At 37.4% G+C, this 19,104-nt stretch overlaps 2 protein-coding genes across 7 annotated transcripts in view; both read left to right on the top strand.

The window, feature by feature from the left end:
- Positions 1–19,104, top strand: part of LOC112451630 (dopamine D2-like receptor) — a 207,921-nt gene that overhangs the window by 135,273 nt on the left and 53,544 nt on the right. The window lies entirely within an intron of this gene.
- LOC112451631 lies at positions 17,985–18,797 on the top strand. Its single transcript, XM_025011386.1, has 3 exons — positions 17,985–18,235; positions 18,346–18,501; positions 18,615–18,797. Exons 1-3 carry the CDS (start codon positions 18,189–18,191, stop codon positions 18,727–18,729), a joined length of 318 nt encoding a protein of 105 aa, XP_024867154.1. The 5' UTR covers positions 17,985–18,188; the 3' UTR covers positions 18,730–18,797.

The raw sequence follows: 19,104 nt of genomic DNA, 5'->3' as shown, positions 1-19,104 counted from the left end.
GAGGGAGACGAGAACGTGTCGCGGCTCTTTAGAAACAATATCCGCTGCGAGGTAACGCGCGCCACAGCCATTACGGGGATTTTAAAGGGAGATTAGTGCGTGCATGATGAACGCGCATTCGATTAATCGCGCGGAAATACCTCGAACTTTGTATCATGTAATAGCACTCGGTCTACTATTATAGGGTGTTACGATCTGTCGTATGACAAGTTGTTGGACGTGCCGGTTGTTATCGAATTGGAAAACTTTTAAGTGATCGGAGTGTTCTATAAAAATCCCAAAATCCCCCAAAATTTTTCTACACCGGGGTGGTTTATTAGCATCTTCAATAAAATCATCATACAAAAATTGAGCTGTAACTACACAGTAATGGAGCTGGATTAATCAATACTGATATAATCCACGTGCTTTATAATTGTTTGTTAAAAATAAAATTAATGCACTCTTACTGCGTATATTTCACATTTTACAAAGATTACTTCACGAGAAAATTGTACACGGGAAGGCTATATGGAAAGATTCCAAAAGATGTCGAAGTGCAATCTCGACTACTTGAACGACATTTCGTAAATCATGTGAGAATTTCGTTTTTCGTTATTTCTCGAACATATACTGTCGTTCAATTCATCTCGGCGATTTCAAGTGTCAACGCATGCAGCTATTATAATTTTCATCTCTTATCTATCGGAAAATATTCCGACTATTATTGCGTGAGATATAAATATCATATAAATTGTATTAATTTATTAATACAATATATTGTATAAATTGTATAAGTAATTTATCAATTTATCTATTATAAAAATCTATATAACTCATGTATGTGTAAAATCACTTTTTACTATAATTGTTTTGAAGTAATAAATGAGATATAAAAAAATGCTTTTTTCAATTTTTTTCTTATAATCCATATAGTATTCGCATCACATTTAATTTTCTATCAGTAGTTCAGGTTTAACACAATTCCGACAGAAGGCGGGCAATAATTAAATTAATAATCTCACAGGATATTTTGATAACCGGAGACTTGATGATATGCTATTTATCGCAAATTAAATGTGAGTTACATACAAATGTCTAGTATATTGACATCGTGCACTTTTATCTTGGTAGAACAGCGTGTTCGTGCTTATGCGACGAAACGAAAAGCTCGAGGGAAGCACGGAAGCAACATGGTGAACTGGGATTTTAATTAAGGAGCCGCGCGCCTCGTGCAAATGGCAATTTCTGTCGGCTGCGGGTAACGACGTTTCCTCGAGAGAAAGAAGAAAAAAACCGCTTAAATCGACCGGGTGGACGCGCTAGTTACTTACAGCGGAGTCATCATCTTTCCGAGGACACGAGAAGGTGCTTGTGAATCGGGAATGCCTGCAATGTGAATTGGCGGAGAAAGTAGAGAGAAATAGCAAAACAATTTCAATTGATTCTCATATATAGCTTTATCCTCAAATCTTAATATTTAATCTCGCTCTCGCGTTTTACTTTCGTGCCAAAATTTCTATTGTATCTGATATTCCATCTTTAATTATATCAAAATCAGATCTGCGTTTCTCATGAGAGATATCAAATTGAATTTGCATGTTCAATACGAACATTTGGTATTTCCACTAGAAATCTCCGCTAATTTAAATATTCAGATAAAAACGATATGCAAATCGTTGATTAATTAAAATAAAAGATGCGCACGAATCAATGGGTAATTTCAAGCCTGAATTTGACAGACGGATTGGTACTGTTTTATTCATCTCTTATATAAGAATGTTATTGATTCGGATCAATTGCAGAAAAAAATGTAATATCTGGTTATAAAATTCAACAAAAATCCAATTTTAATATCAAGTAAAATATAATATTCGTTTCTTACTTATTAATATTAAAATTTATATTCATTTTAATAAAAGAACGTGCTAACGTGATATTCATGTGTTTTCCGATAATCAGCAATTCATGCAAAACCATATACAATGATGAATAAAGCTTTCTTTTATTTCGACTGTTTGAAAATAGAAAGAAAGCATTTAATAACTTTATATTTCATTTTTCCTCTCAATTATTACAACAAAAATTGTAAATCTATATGAAATGGATACAATTCACTTGTATATGATATTTATTTTATGCAATAATGGTTTGGATATTTTCCGCGATAGATAAGAAAACGAAGATCATAGTGTCCACACGTACTGACATTTCAAGTCAACGAAGTAAATTAGATGACAGTATATTCGAGAAACAAAATCACACAGGAATCACATGTGTGATCGACCGAATGTCGCCCGCGTACATCGTCGAGATTGCATCTCGGCCTTTTGGAATCTTTCCACTTCCTGTATACACAGTTTCTTCGCAAACTACTGTCTATCGACGCGACATACAAACGCAAGTACATATATACATTGGTGGTGGCTTCACGTAATCCAAACAAGTATACGAGAGTCATTCGTAGCTGTGTACTTATAATACTTCCGGTATCACAGGTAGCAATGTAGTAGAACAAACCAAAGTGCCGCGGTGAGACGTGCTCTGCAATATTTATTTTCAAAGTTACACTAATGTGCTTTCGATACCTCGACTTTTAAATAATTCGTTTATGGCTTTTCTCTGAACTAGAAATATATTAAATAAATTTGTATTTTAATACATATTAAAATATAAATTTTTACTAATATTATAATTGAGTAATTTTACGTGATATATGTATAAAAAAGAATTTTTTGTAAAATTTATAACACGTGAAAAAATCAGACTTTATGATGTATTAAGAAAATGAAAATGAAGTAACACATACTCAATGTTTAATTCGAACGAAGAGGAAAGAAACAGTCTTTTGCGGTTTCCTCGGAATGGTGTTTATGCAAGCACGGAAAATAGCTCGGTAAAGTAATCTCGCGGTTTCACTGGCTAAAAATAAATACCACGTTGCGCGACACAAAGTTGACGTCTCCTAATAAATTCACCTTTTCCCCGGAGACCGGCACATTCCCAAAACCTCGACATAATTCCCGCATATTAATCATGCACGCTTAAACGAAAGAATAACATCCAGGTCAGAGTTGAAACCACTTTTCTCGTAAATCTCCGCGTTTCAAGGCCATAGAAGGTGCGGATACAACCGAATTCCACGATCTCTCGGATTTGCTCGCGCGTCGACGGAAACTCTCACGACGGCCGTCGGACTCCTCGATATCTTTCAACTTGCTCTTCCATCCCCGTCGACGTGCTTTATTTTCCATATCGCGGATCTCCCGCTAAACATACCAAACTCACCCTCTTTCTTGGATCGTCTGTCGAATGTTTTCATTTTCCCGACAATTTCAACACGCGCGCGGCTATATCCTTATTTCTTATTTCTTGCTACCTCTCGTATCCTGCGCGTGATAATGCTCGCTTGATACACACACACACTCTCTCTCTCTCTCTCTCTCTCTCTCTCTCTCTCTCTCTCTCTCTCTTCTCTTTCTTTTTTACGATTTGTCGAAAACCAATTTAGGTGGGATATACCTCCCAGTCGATTTCGTTTCTGCGAATATCAGCTAACCGAACCACATCCTCCAAATCCATACCATTCAAAAAATCTTGCGCGTCTTGTTTGTTCGTACCGATTTTAGAGAAAATATTGTGCGCAAGCTGCACGAGTGCAGAGTCTATATTTGTCGTAACGCCATTATCGATTGCCAGCAACGCCGCGGTAGGGTCCGAAATGGCGAACGGCTGTTACATCAGCGTGTACGACGAGGATGTTTGCAAGTGTTACCGCACGTTTACAACGTTCACCGGAAGACACTGCACTTTTTCGAGATCTTACACGTCTGAAGTATGTACAAGTTTACGAATAAAAATATTGGCTAATCCTGTAAGTCGGAATTTCTATTTTAATAGTATAGAATATTCTAGAGTATAGAATATTCTATTTCACTTTGGAGTTGATGCATGCTCGATGAAATAAATATGGAAATATTTAAAATAAGAAATTAAAATATTTTAGTGAATTGAGAACCATTGCAAATAGATGAAAATTTAATTTACGGCTTCATCACCAAGATGTTGGTTATTGATCGAATATCAAGAAGTTTGATTAGCAACAACTTTCTCTGTTAAAGTTACACTAATAAAGAATTTATGGAGTTCATTAAAAAGTCTATAACTTTAAAGAAACGTGAGAGTTTCACAACATGATATTAAAATGAAGGCAACTCTAAATTAATCTTTCCTTGTTAACGATTTTCATCTAGGAAGTAAGCCCACTGCTTATAATTATTAAATAAATTTGTCAATAATATGTGTAGCAGCATATAAAACAATAAATTTATCACGTATCACGTATAATATCGATATATATAATACATTATGATATTTCATAATTGTTACAGCATAATCAATATTAAAATATTCGCATCTGATAGTAATTACAATAATGTTTATAAAACTTATTTCTCTCTCCTCTCTCTGTTTAATTAATTTAAATTATTACACACATCACAGGTCTCCGTATTTACCGCAATGAAATCTATCTCAGACGTGCAGTTAATTGCTGTTACTTATGAGTCTCTATCTCAGACGCTATTTGCAAATTGACTTGGCAAGATCCAAGATGTTTTCATAATACTTACTCAAAGATTACGCGAGAGTTGTTAATCTCACACAAATTTTACTCATGTAAAATAGCAATATTAAGAATCAAATATAAGATAAAATTGCAAGATAAAAAAATCAGAAAAAAAGAAAAAGAAAGGCAAATTTGAATAACGTAAATAGCGTATATAATAACTGATCATGGGTTATATTTTTAAAAAATATGTTCCACTTTATTATTACGAAGAAGAAAAATAAAGTATTATGTTTCTTAAAAAATAAAATGAAAAATATAGAATTAATTTTAAACTGCATATTTTTAGCAGACGGCGCAGAGTATAATATTGCACTGTACTTTATGTATTTTGCGTTATGTATTTTGAGATAATAATAAAGCCAATTATTCTGAGAGGATTATACAGTACATTAGAGAGATAGAGCAGCGCCTCAGGGTGGCAGTAATTTATATGCGACTGAAAGCCTTAACGACCGTGATGTTGGCCTCGCGAATTTGCGAGATTATTACAATGGAACGCTCTATTAATAATTTTGCTATCTTATGCCTTCAACTTTTTCCAAAACTACTCGAAAATACTATTTTACTTCATTCATGTTACAGACATAGACGTATGACAAAAGGACTGTGATAATGTTTTATTGTTAGATTAAATATCCGCGCCAGTATTTCACTCCTCGAATATATAGAAGTAAAAACTTGAGACATAATTACGCTTTTTTGACTGACACCATTTCTGTACAAAATTTCACGAGAAGAAATACGTGGGTTTTGCAATAATATTAGCAAAAGTGACGGAAATAACACAGTTACTTCCACTTTATCGCAAAAATACGCTGTTTACTAGTCGATTAGCGTTTAACGATATAAACGACATGACGTGCATATAAAAAGAAAGAAAAAAAAGGAAGGAGGGGCAGCCGTTGCTTGAAACATACTAGTGCATCTATGGCGTTACGTCGAGCTGCAACGTAAATAGCACGTGCAACGTACTCGCGAGCGCGTCGATCCGCGAGCAACAAAAAGAGCTTTGTAAAAGTTCAGTGCGTTTCCCCGCCGTAGATCGTAACACATTCTCTGCGGGAGCGCGCGAGACTGATTCGGCTCGCTTGGCGCATCCCTATATATCCCTATATGTCTCGCGCCCAGAATTAGATTTAAATTGGAAAAATTACATGGTCCAATTGCAAATTGCATTTCCATTTTCGTCGCCGCAATCCCTCTCATCCCCCCCCCCCCCATCTCCTCTTCTTCGTTTTTTCACCGGCGCAATTTGCATAACGTCGCGTGTACAGACCTGTGTACTGATAGCTAAATTTAATTTTATCAAAAAGTAAAAATAAAAAAAGCCTCCGCAATTCGAATTTTTACGCGTGATTTTCTCTATAGTTAGTAACTCTAGAGCGTGACGAGTACCTCCGTCCTCTCGACTTAGGAATAGCGATTCATCCCCGTTGCGCGTTGTTTCCCAAAGTTATAGGGAGACCTCACTCAATTTTTAAAAATTTATGAATAAAATAAGACAATACTTTCCATTCTCTTATAATAAATAATTTATCACTCCAAGTGTCTTTTTGAGCAATAACGTTCTTAATCCTTCGAGGATCGCACGGAGTTAAAGATGTATCTCACATTATTTTATATCTCTACAACTTTCCAATCTGATACATGTTCGCTTTTACAAAAATTCATTTTTTACACGCATTAAGAATTGGCTCTCTATATTAAATTACAAGGAAAGAAATAAAACGTATAATTATTTATACGTAATTATATGTATATCTTATGTGGAATATATCTTACGTCTCACATGACTATCTGTCTTGAAATTTGATGCGACCATCGAAAGATTAATGACTAGAGAAACTAAATCTACTGTTATGTGTGTGTGTGTGTGAAGATTAAGGCAACTTAATTTCGACGCGGAGATAGACATTTTACTTCCATCAAAAACAAGAATACAAAAATCTCTATCAACACCGCAAAAGTGTTAATTTTAGACGATAAGTAATGTATGCCACCTAGAAAATCATTGAGCGAACACACTATTGGCACTTGTTATAACTTGGAAGAAAAATAATAAAATATTTATAGATCGTTTGTAAAATCGAATATCGATCGATATTCTCGCTTTTGGTAATGCTCGGAGATACGATACATGATATGCCGAGACTTTACGATGCTGTGCCTGCATTTTACCACTCTGGCGTAGTTTATATGGTTTACGTTGCACTTAGAGGATCATATTCTAAAGCGAGTACTAAATCAATTTGATATCATTTTACGTTACTGCTAAATTACTGCTAAGTTATTACTGCTGGATTACATCTACTTCGATTTGCCGCTTTTATTGCTCGTTTTTCATTATTCCTTCTACAGAGTTGTCTCGTATAAACAAATTATTAAACATACTTAAGAAATTTGTCATACTTGGACAAAACATTGATGTTTCAATTAAATAATTATAGTTAATGTAATTTAAATTTGTATTCTTTATAAATATTAAATTATTCTACACATTTTACAAAATTATAGAAACATCATTACAGATATTTCTTTCCAAAACAAAGAATATCCTATTCGAAGTATTTTATTCGGAGTAACACTATCATCAGATACAGTTTTATTTAACAAATTCGAAATATGTATATCACTGAACTAATATTTAAAAAACATACCTACTTTATGTTTTAATTTATCTTTCTTTAAAATCAAAAAAGAAAATTTTTAAATATTAAAATTTGCATTGAAAATAAAATTATTTTAATTAACATTAATCAAACACGAAATAATATATATAAAATAAAGTTTTTTATTCAAAAGACGAAAAAGGCATATTTTAAGACAAAGCAGGTGTTTCATCTGCTCCTGATTATGACGCCTTTACATTTGAGAACTGCACGTGCCTCATCTTGTTGCTCTCAATTATTCAAGGGATAATAACGAGCCTTTATTAGTACGCATGACATGTCACAAGTCGTGCGCGCACGTGCTATTTCGCAAAATTTATTCAGGTCGCTTTGCGGAATAGGAATGTTATTCACATTGCGTACGCGAGCCATTAATTAAATGTACTCCAATTTTTCTTTGTTGCATTACTTCGTTACCCGCTCAGAAGCTATTGATGTTTGCTCATTAAGAAACACGCTAACAGACGTAACCGTTAGTTCTTTCGATTTGCAAATCACCTGTCGGTTGCTATATCAGAGGACAATCCCTTTGTGCATTATTTGTTTAAATTATTTTTTACTACACATACACACACACACACACACAATCGTTTCTGCTCGTCTTTCTCTCTATTCTTCCCGTTCCTATGTGATATTAATGGTTGTGAAATTGAGCAGCTGAGTTTGTCTTTAATTCAGTATAAGGAGAATGAAGCTTATACGAGAGAAACAGATACCGCCGGGCACGTACCAAGGGTAGCTTAAAGGAAAACGATTCGCGACTAATAGAGGATTTGCGAGTCTGTGAGTTGGCTCAATGACGGTATTCAAGAGAAATTCTCATCTGTACGACATGGATTTGAAGATGCGAACTCCCTCGAAATGAAAGAGTTCAGTTCCTTTTATTAGAGCGACTGCGTAAGACAGCGCTTGTTAGTCTTTTAACGCTTTCTTTTTCTGGAACGGACAACATGAAAGAACCTGAAATATTGAAAGTTCCTTCGAGAAAGTCCATTTTTCATCCAAGATATTCTACAAGTGTCTACATGTACGACTTTCCAGCAAATATGTAAATGCTCGTTGGAAGCAAAAGTTTTTTGGAAAGAATTTAAAGAATGTAGAGTACACATATCTCTTATTACACTCGTATTATTACAAGCCTATTAAGGCTGCATTCCGATATTCACTGTCAGTACTACAAATCTATATTTTACGTCACGTATACTATAGATTTTCAGTACTGAAAGTTGCTGACAATGCTGACAGTAAATATCGGAATACAGATTGTTTTATATTAAAACAATTTAATAAAATTATTATAAAATAATTTAATTTACATTAAAAGCTTTCCGCTTTTAATGTAAATTAAATTGTTTTATAAAAATAAAAGTTTTATATAATATGATTTTGCGATAAAAACTTTTAATATATGTATTTGTTTTCGACATTTTCGATTTGATATATTGTAAAAAATCTATCTACCGCAGATTTATCAATTACTCTGTTACTTATTTATCTTCTTCTTTCTAACTATTACCTATCGTATTTGAAACATGCACCAACATCTGTCTTATTCCGTCTGCTTCTACTCACGAAATTGTAGATAGGGCAAGTTATGTGTACCCGAAATAGGGTCGTCCGACGTGATATGTACGCGAATTGCACATCGGCCTTATTATTATTTCACCTGTAGCATCAGGTGCTACGGCGGGACTATGTGCCCGGGGAATTCGGTTCCCGGCTTGTACAAATTTGCACTTTGATCGAGAATACGTGTCCTTCCGCGGCGAAACGTCAAGTGGAATCCACGCCGAATAATTACGTCGATAGAGATCCCAGCGTGTCCTGCAGAATGAAACGTTCCGGAACAAAACGCGTATTCCAATTTCGCTCGACATTACCCTGTTCTATTCCGCCCGTCGCACACACACAACTGACAATATTATTCATTTGAATAAATGTAATTTAACATACGGAAAAAATTAATATCATGTTAGCGAATTCAATATCATAGCTGTTGATTTCAAATGTACATATAATTAAAATGCAGTAGCACGTCAAATTATCTCATTTAATTCTAAATATTGCCTTAGTAAATTACGCCAACAGAGCTCTTTTTAATTGAATAAAATATCGGCCACGTTTAATTTTAGATAGAGCATTTGAACGTATTTTAAAACCGGTCTATCTTGAAGAGATATGAACTATTATACCTCTTTTTTTCTCAAATTGATAGTAATAAGGAAAGAGAAACGACTTTTTTTCAGTCAGTTACCTGAGCAAATTTCTACAGAGCGAGCGCCGAGTTTATTCAGAACAATATTTTTCGCGCTTATTTATACGCACGAGGGATAAAGTTAACAGGTGTCTGAATTATCGCGGATTCGGCCGCACGTTGATGTTAGACTCTCGCAGTCTCCGACTCTCATCTCCCGGCTTGCCGGCTTTTGAGCCCGCGCACAGCGGTTCAGATAAATTTTTCATCCAGCGCGAGAGAACTTCTCCAAGAGTTGCGTACATATTTCCCACGGGGGTTTCCGGTTCCCTTTTACGGCGAGCCTAGCCGCGCACGATATAACACAATATGGTTCTAATATGATACCTTATACTCGCGTTTAAGACCCTGATAATAGGGCGCCGCCAGCATTGTCCTATTCATGAGAGATTTAACATAATATTTGCCATTGAAGTCCTACTCGGGTCTATTCAATGCGCCCGCGCCGTCAGAAATTGCCCCTGGATCCATCTCGAATATTGTTGTGATTCCGCCCCTTTCGCCCACTCCTCACCCCCACACTCTTGACTCTTCCTCTCCTCAATCGGCCAACTCCAAGTTTCGCTATTAGAACGCCGCGGAGAGTATCTTACGTAAATGCCGCTCAATAGCGCACCTTTGAAACAGGCGAGCTCCGCTCGACAAGATATATAATCCGCAGGAAAGAGATGAGAGGGGTGAAAGAGGGAGACAAAGGTAAAATGTAAACGTACTCGCGTGACAAACGCGTTGGAATCCACGAGAAATCAAGGCAATATCAACAAGCAGGATAAACAAACGATAAGTCAAAACGTGCCGGGATGTGAATAACGACGGGAATTTACGGTATAAAGATGAAAACGACAACACACGTTGTCCCAAATTATCAAGATCGCGCTCAAATTATTGACTTTTTGGATCAATAAAATCGATATTTTCAAATGTGATTTTCATCAAATCGCTGTTACCATTCGTCAAAATAAAACTCTTGAGATTTGCCGAAGTTTAATTAGCTAAAAATTAAGACCACTATCTGTTCGCGTTTTTAATGTTCGACGAGCTAGAAATTCATGATTCTTACTTATTAATAACTTGAGAATGTTTGACGTCACGATTTCAATATGGTATTTTTGGAGGAATTTATATTTAATCGTTCAAGAGGAGAGCATACAAAATGTAAGACACTTTAAATATTTAAATAGAACTTATACCCGTATTCAAAATTATATCGTTTTAATTTGTTTGAAAACTGCGCGGAAGAAGTAGAAGAATTTTTATTTTTAATCTCAAGCTAACAAATATATCGCAAATATAAGAGAACGAGAGACGAACTTTCCACAAAGATTTCGCACTTTTTGGTCACTCCTATTGTCGCTCATGTCGACCTACCGTCAAAAGTTTCTCGGACGGCTTAATTTTCCCAGAAACAGACTTAACCCACTTTCCATTCATCCGGTGATTATCTTAACGGGGAGGAAGGAGGCGCGAGTGCCGTAGAAAAGAGGAAGAAGTCAGGAACCGGTATCATAAATCGTCCTCAATGTCTTCACATTCCGCCGCGAGCGGGAAAATAGCGTGTCACGATCATTCGCGATCGATGGAACGGTCGTCGATCGATCGATCCACCAATCGGACGAATGAACGAACGCGAACGTACGAATGGATAGCAAAAATAATTTCGCGAACTCTCAATGGGAAAGCACGGGAAGCAATCACAACCTGGCGAGTTTTCTGGCGCGCGTTTCTCTCGCTCTTGCTGACAACGTTATCCGCTGGAAAGGAACATTTCGCGCTGTCCCACTGCAGTCGCCCGTTGCAGATTGCATCACGATTGATATCGCGGCTGTAGCAGTAACGGCGCGATAACGCGCCTGTTCACGCGCGGTATTAATGCACATTTCGCGACTATGTTTGATTCGTGGACGGCGATGGCGAATATTGTGTAAATTCAAAAATGTGTGCACGAACTCCACATTTACTGCGCTTTTAACGCAGCGTAATATTATATATCCATTTCGCGATTTAGCCTGAGGCAGCTCTTATTTTCAACGAATTCACGTTGTGTAGTTAATTGTGTTGCGTCAAGTATTTTTCTTTAGTTCTTTACTGTTAGTCCTAATCCTATTTTTTAAATGATAACATCAACGTTGTATAAATGAGCAAAAAGATTTCAATTTAAATGAGCGATGTGTAATTAATTTATTTTACATTTAAATAAAAATGCAGTTTATAAATTTACAAATACATAACTTTTGTTAACAGTAAAATTAATCAAATCTCCATTTAAATTGATATTTTCGAGTCATTTTGAAAGTATTAGCTGTACATAATTATGTATTACCTACATTTATTCTTGCATTTCTTCTATTACCTTATTCCAATTTGCTTCAATAATTAAACTTTGCAATTTATATATTTAATACATAAATTGTGAAATTTATTTACTATAATATATATGAAAAACGTATAAATACATATATAAATAGAAAAAAGTTAAAGTTCTTAAAAGAAAAGTTTGAATTGGTTAAAATGTCTCACAGGCAAGAAACGGAGAACATTTTGCATATTACAAAATGTACTTCTCATAACCGTAATGTGAGATCTTAGAACGAACGGAGACCAAGTATAAGGAACTCTTTGCTCTACCAATTTATCGTAGCCCATAGAGTCCATGGAGAATTGCAAGTAAGAATTTTATGCAGATAAGAGCTTATGCACATTAATTTTAACCGCTACACAGAAGTTAACTTTAACAGCGTAAAGTGGACTTTTGCGTATCTCCCCTCGTGCGAGGGCAAAATGCACGAGAGAATAAGCGCATACAACTCGTTCGATGGCTCACCCCATCGAATAAAACCTACGAGCACTGTTTTTCCGTAATAACATTTCCCAATGCTAGAACGTTTGACATTCAAATGCACGTAACGAAGCTTTTCGCGATACATTGTGCGAACTGCTTGCATCGTGCCCGACGCGCGATGCGCGATAATGCCCGTGAAGCGTTTTGCGGTGCATTCGACATTCGAATATTCCCGATGCGTGCGGTGCGGATCGCGAAATTTTGTAAGCTCGTGATCCGCGATGTAATTTGACTTTATTCAAAAAAGAAGGGACATATTTTAATGGAAAGGATAATTTATGCGCGCCTGTGCTTCCGCGGTCCCGCATTTCGCAAGCTTACGACTCGACATTTTTATCACGGAGACAATACCTGAGACGCGTTTGTTCAAACAACCATCGCCGATATTTTTCAGAATAAAATTCTGCTATATTCTGACGAATCCATTTGCATTATTACTTTTATATTTTTACGCGTAGACATGTACGTAATTAACAATGATTTAGTATTACATTAAATTACACCAGTACAATCATATAAAACATTTATGTCAAAATTTTTATGATTTAAATATTAAGGACGTACACACATTATATGTGACTAAATAAATTTTAACTAAATTGGGACATGATTTTTCATTGCTGTTTTACAGAATATTTAATGCACTAAAGCGGTTAAAGAATTCTGTAATTAGACTTTTGCCCATTATGGAAAAGCCGCCTACAAATTCATACGCATCAGTTAGATGACATATTTCATGCAAAATCAGAATGATTGATGCAGCTTCGTAACAAATATCTCTCTTAAATCTTAAAACGAACAAATTACAGCCCGTTATATATCAGGCATCTCTCGGTATCGCGATATTTACACAGGCGGTCATAGAAAACTTTTCTGGTTAAACTTTTATTTCACCGTCTGCTTGTGTTTCCGCGTGAAAAATTTGAGCATAAGAGGAATATACATATTGCATTCAGTTACGCGATATGAAAAACGTATAAGTGAGTGACGTATTTATGCATTTCACATGTATATTTGCGTAGCTTGCATTACTGCGCACGATACAGAACGTACACGCGATACTGTTGTGTCGCAGTTCCTCTTGTTTCGCTATTTTTGAGTTTGTCCGTCGAACGGAATCCCGCGAAACAAAAACACATAGACATTAACATTATATTTCGCGTCCCGCGTTTATTATTTGACTATACGTATGAATGATGCGGTTAAATTCTTTCATACCCGGCCAAATGTTTTACCGCGCGGAGTAAGGATCGAAAGATGCAATAAAAGCACATTAATGCTTATACGTGCATTATGCAACCCTGCGGCTTAAGGGATTTAAATTTGTATCCACGAAGTCTCAAATAACTTTAATCCCAGAACCATTATGTAAAATCGCAGACTACTTCACTTCATAATATAAAAGCCGCTGCATAAAATTATAAACTATATTCGGTTGACTTTAACTAATTTAAGCTTTATGTCATGTTTCAATTATTTAGTTTAATATTAAGACAGTAGATGATTAAAGTTACATTAGACAATTGAACTATTCTATCATTTTTGTTATATATCCGCGAAATATTCTTATAAATTGTTATACACACACATAAAAATAATTAATTATTCTACTCTACAGCCAAGGAAAGCATTTACTTATTTTATTTTATTTCTTTTAAGTAAGTTTTCTTACAACAAAGAATATTTTCTTACTAATAGTTTTCAAATATCTTGACACAAAAGTCTTTGAAAACCAGAATATTGTTTTGAGTAAATTTAATGTTTACAATGATTTCTTATGGAAGATTTGTGGATTAAGTATTTAATAAAGTTATGTATCCGCAAATCTACCATAAAGTCATTGTTAAGTATTACATTTACTCAAAACAATATTCTGATTTTCAAAGACTTGTGTCAAGATATTTGAAAACTATTGGTAAAAAAAATATTCTTTGTTGTAAGAAAAACTTACTTAAAAGAAATAAAATGAAATAAGTAAGTGCTTTCCTTGGCTGTAAAATGTTTATTTTTCTCTGTATATAAACAGATAATATATCTCGCAATTAGTCTCTATCGTATAATAGAAATACGTCACTAACTGATGCGTTGATATATAACGAGCTCTATTTTGCAAGCTCTGTGCGAAAATGTGAACGTATCAACGTGCGCACAATAAATTAAGGAATAATTATACATAATCCTCAATTAAATATCGATCCTGATCTATTATATTCTATCCACTTTGAGGCAATGAATTTATGAGCCATTATTTTTATCTATATCGTAGTATCTTTACGTGAGGTAGAATCATATATATCTATACATACCTAATATAATTTTAATAGATCCATTACCTCAAATTAAACTGAAGCGTAATCTCTGACTCACCGATACGACGCGCAGCGGCGGAGTTATCGCACAGGTTGAGAAGCTCCGTTGATCTGTAAGGAAATGCAAATATAATTTAATATAATACGATTTTACGACAATGCTGAAAATAATTAATCCCCCTCGTCTGTATACGTGGGTCTACAGCGTGCAGCGTCCGAACCAAAATGATAATCTGCTCGTAACTGTAAAACTTGCAAGCCTGCCAGAAAATATTAAATAAACAATGTTTATCAAAATGACTGTAAAATCAACTACAATGCGCAGACAGGTGTTTCTCATAAATTTCAGTATTTTTTTTAAATACTTTGAAGTAGAGAAAAATAGCGTCGTACGTGACAGGTCCGCGTATGCGCTCCGCGAGGGTGCATAAAAAACGTATACAGACAGAGGATTAATAATTCTGAGAATAATCGATCGCGTGTGAAACGATCGATTTACTCCGTGCAAGTGACAAGTATATCGACGAAAACTACTCACCGCAAGGCTGCTCCGCCGTTGCCCGACGCCGTCCCAGGCCGCCTCCTCCTCTCATTTTTCCGTTTCTTCTCGCTCCCTCGTGTGGCACTCACATGACACCTGCGAAAGTACGTTAATTACGATCGTGCGGCGATTCAAACGGCACCCCCGACGTTAATCGTACGTGACGCGCGCACTTTAGCGATGTACCGGCTGTATACGTCGTGACGTAAGAGAGCGGCGAAAAAAAGAGCGAGAAATGGCGAACCCGCGATCCGCCCGACATCTGTGACGTTTCACAAATTACTGCGACGGATGTATCTCAGGTGGTACAGAGGGTTTTAATTACCATACGTACACGCACACACGCACACTCGCGCGCACGCGGAACAGATACCGAATTTATGCCGCGACGGTCGACGAATATAAAAATATAGAAGATTAATCGCGACTCGGAAAACTCGATCCGCGATGCTCCGACAGTCCCAGCGAGAAATGACCCGTCGATAGACGTCGATTCGACGGGTCATTTCTCGCTGGGGTACCGTACGACGAGAAATTTAAAGACGCGACGATAAATATATATGTGCGAACACGCGAGCGGCATCGAAAAAGTAATTAATCTCTCAATAATAAATATCGCGACGCAATCCCCGTCGTATCGATGTTTGCTTTTACTTTATGAATCGCGCGAAATACGTACACGCGATTTGATGAACAGCCTCGATACACGAGCTACGCGAATCGCCATTTTAAATCACTGATATAATCGGAAATATATATTAAAGGATGATGGCGTTTTCCGTACTTACTACGTGTCTGTTTGAAAGCTAACGACAAACACTGATATTATTTATTGCCGTGTCTCTTCTCTCTATAGCTTCATTTAATCTCGACGATAGATTGCGAGAGATACTTAATAACGCAACGACACGGAGCGATACACAAAACTACCTGCCTATACCTGTGCCTGCTCGAAACTCGGAGTCACGTTAGATCCGTGTGAAGCTGGCGCCAGACTATGCGCGAATCCTGATTCGTGATTCGTGGTGGTTCGCCATTCGCGCCGATTCGCCAGCGGAGCAGTTTTTTGACGAAATCAAAGAGATGAATCGAGAAATCGCGAATAACATATGACGAAGTATGAATAGTGGAGGGTCTACATTGTTAAACGGCGAATCTATACGAATGGCGAACCGCGAAACGCGCCAGCTTTAGATCGAGGTGTCTGTTCCGCGCCGCGTCCGTGACGTCCGTGTTAGCTCGCGCAGTGGTACCAAATGAGTTCGCGTCTTCTCGGCGAGTCACGCAGGTGGGGATAGAGTGGGGGAAAAATGACTAGACGCGGCGCGCGCGATGTGCGATGGTGCGTCATATGCCTAGTCATCTTGCCCTCCTCTACCCTCTACCCCCACCTGCGCCGCCTGAGCGAGTGTAACGGCGCCGCGCCGGGTGCGATGAATTCGCGACTTTGCGTGTAACTATATCGTCGCGAGAGAACAAACTCCGAGCTGCGTATCACTTTGCCGGCATTCCCGTCCGCGTTCTCGCTAAAGCCCCGGACACACACTTTTTCGTAACAGTAACAGTAATGCTAAGACTCCATAGACGCGGAAACGCCGTGCGGTAGAGTGCGTTGACCAATCAGAAGGCTGCCGCAAGTCACCTGCGGTAAAATCAAAATTTGTGATTGGTCAACGCACTCTGCCGCATGGCGTTTCCGCGTCTATGGAGTCTTAGCATAAAGTTTCGACCAATCGACGTACGGCCGTACGTTCCCGAATCGAGCAACGCGATTGGTCGAACTTTACTGTTACTGTTACGAAAAAGTGTGTGTGCGGGCTTTACTCTTCAGAGAAAACGATCGCGCATTTCAAAAGATAATAAAGAGCCATCGCGGCGAATCGTGGTCTCGTTTCTCGTTACAAATTGTAGGAATTTATTTATGATCGCGAATAAAAGGAGCGTTTAAGAAAACACGTGCCGACCGTTGTATTATATACTTTTAGTTTCGATGCCCGCGATGTTTTAGGCCGGTTCTACAATACATAAATCGTATATCGGAGTCAGATTTCGGAACGCACCCGACGATTCAATGAGAGAGTTTTTTCCTCGAAAATGAATTCTCTCTCCTCATTGGGCCTTCGGTCTTCGGCTGCGTTCCAACATCCGTCTCCGATTTATTATAGAACCGACATTAACGAAACTGTAGTAATTGCATGACGCAATATCAAGATCCGTTCTATTCTATTTCATTACGAATCGTAAAAGTTTATTAATCGCGAATCGTATATACGTTTCTCTCTTGCGAATGAATTCGAAGAATCGAGCCCCAGGTAAGCCTTCGAAAAAGAACAGACGCGAACGTGTGTCTAAATGGCGTTTTCGATTTACTATACTCGACCCGACTCGGGTCGCATCAATGGACGTGGAATACATACATAGATATGTATGTATTCCACGTCAATGATGCTAGAGTCCTGTATACATGATGCAACCCGAGTCGGTTTGAGTCGCAAATCGAAAACGCTATAAATGAGTTCAAGATTTCTAATCGACGCACTACGGCGTTGAAAAGCACGCATTCGCCATTTGGCGGCAGGTGCGCATTACAACGTATCACAACGCGTCTCAACGGGAACGCGGACATCGAAATTAATAAAAATAATACATCGCCAACGGTCGGCGCGTGGTTTGTTTTCTCTCGCGTACGACGCGGACGCCGGGTATACACAAAGTTATCGCGTGTCGTCATTCGTCACTCGTGCTTCGAGTCTCGAGCGGGCAGGCACGCAGGTAGGCAGTTCCGCGTTATTATCTCTCGGGGTGTAATCGCGACAAGTTTTACGAGTAACGCAATTATTTCTCGCGAACGAGCAACGCTTCTTAACACGTTCGTTACATGTGTGCGACGAAACCGATTCTCACGAGAAAATCATATTATAGATATGTGAGTGACACAACTTTATAACGTTATACACTCGGTTATACATGTATGACGTTTTATGCATTATATACTCATGCAGTTGCCTATTTAGGTATTTACCTAACCTATTTAGTGCATTTATCTTTGCGTGAAAACGCGCGGCATACTGTGCGTAACTATTAAAAATAACATCCGCGGGGGTCGTTTTTTCAATCGGAGCAGCGATGGCGAACGTGTTAAGCGTGTGCGATTTGCGACGATTAAGAAACTTTTACGATTCGTAATGAGAAACGGTTCACGGCGACGACTTTTTATTGTCTTTCGGGGCGCAATCGAGCCGAGTATTACGAGCAACACGAGATCATTCCTCGTGAACGAGTAAGCGAAGGTCTTATAAAACTCGCGATGAACGAAAAAGAGTTTTGTAACGAGAAACGGTTCATCGCGACAGCTCTTTATTATCTTTTGAAATGTGATTGTTTTCTATGAAGAGTTAACGATCGCGGACGGGACGACGCGACGGGAGTGCCGTGCAGAGTATCGCGCGATCGTTGTATTCTCGAGATCGATGTACGTGCGATGGCAATTAATCGTGTTCGCGAGTGAATATTGTGCGACCGCTATGAAGAAATCTGAGAGGAGGAGAAGGCGGCCTGGGAGGCTTCGGGCAACGGCGGAGCAACCACAAGGTAAGTGTAATTTAATTAGAGTAGTGTTGGTTGTTCTTTAAGCATTATTACCAAATATCTATTTGAAAAATGATTTAATTAAAATTATATTGTGTATAGATAATTTTAAGATACATGTATAATAAATGCAACATGTCAGATTCATTGCCTTGAGTTGGACAGGCTAAAAGATATTAGTGCTGATGTAATACTTAATCTTGGAATATTTCTAAAATCTTTCATTTATTTATTATATTTTTATATACATGATATTGATTTATAAAATAGAATTCTTAATAAGTACCATTATTGA

The sequence above is a fragment of the Temnothorax curvispinosus genome, unplaced genomic scaffold, assembly GCF_003070985.1.
Source record: "Temnothorax curvispinosus isolate PA1 unplaced genomic scaffold, ASM307098v1 QBEX01002427.1, whole genome shotgun sequence".
NCBI classification, from domain to species: Eukaryota; Metazoa; Arthropoda; class Insecta; order Hymenoptera; family Formicidae; genus Temnothorax; species Temnothorax curvispinosus.
Note: the sequence above shows the minus strand (reverse complement) of the source record. Positions and strands in the feature narration are given on the sequence as shown.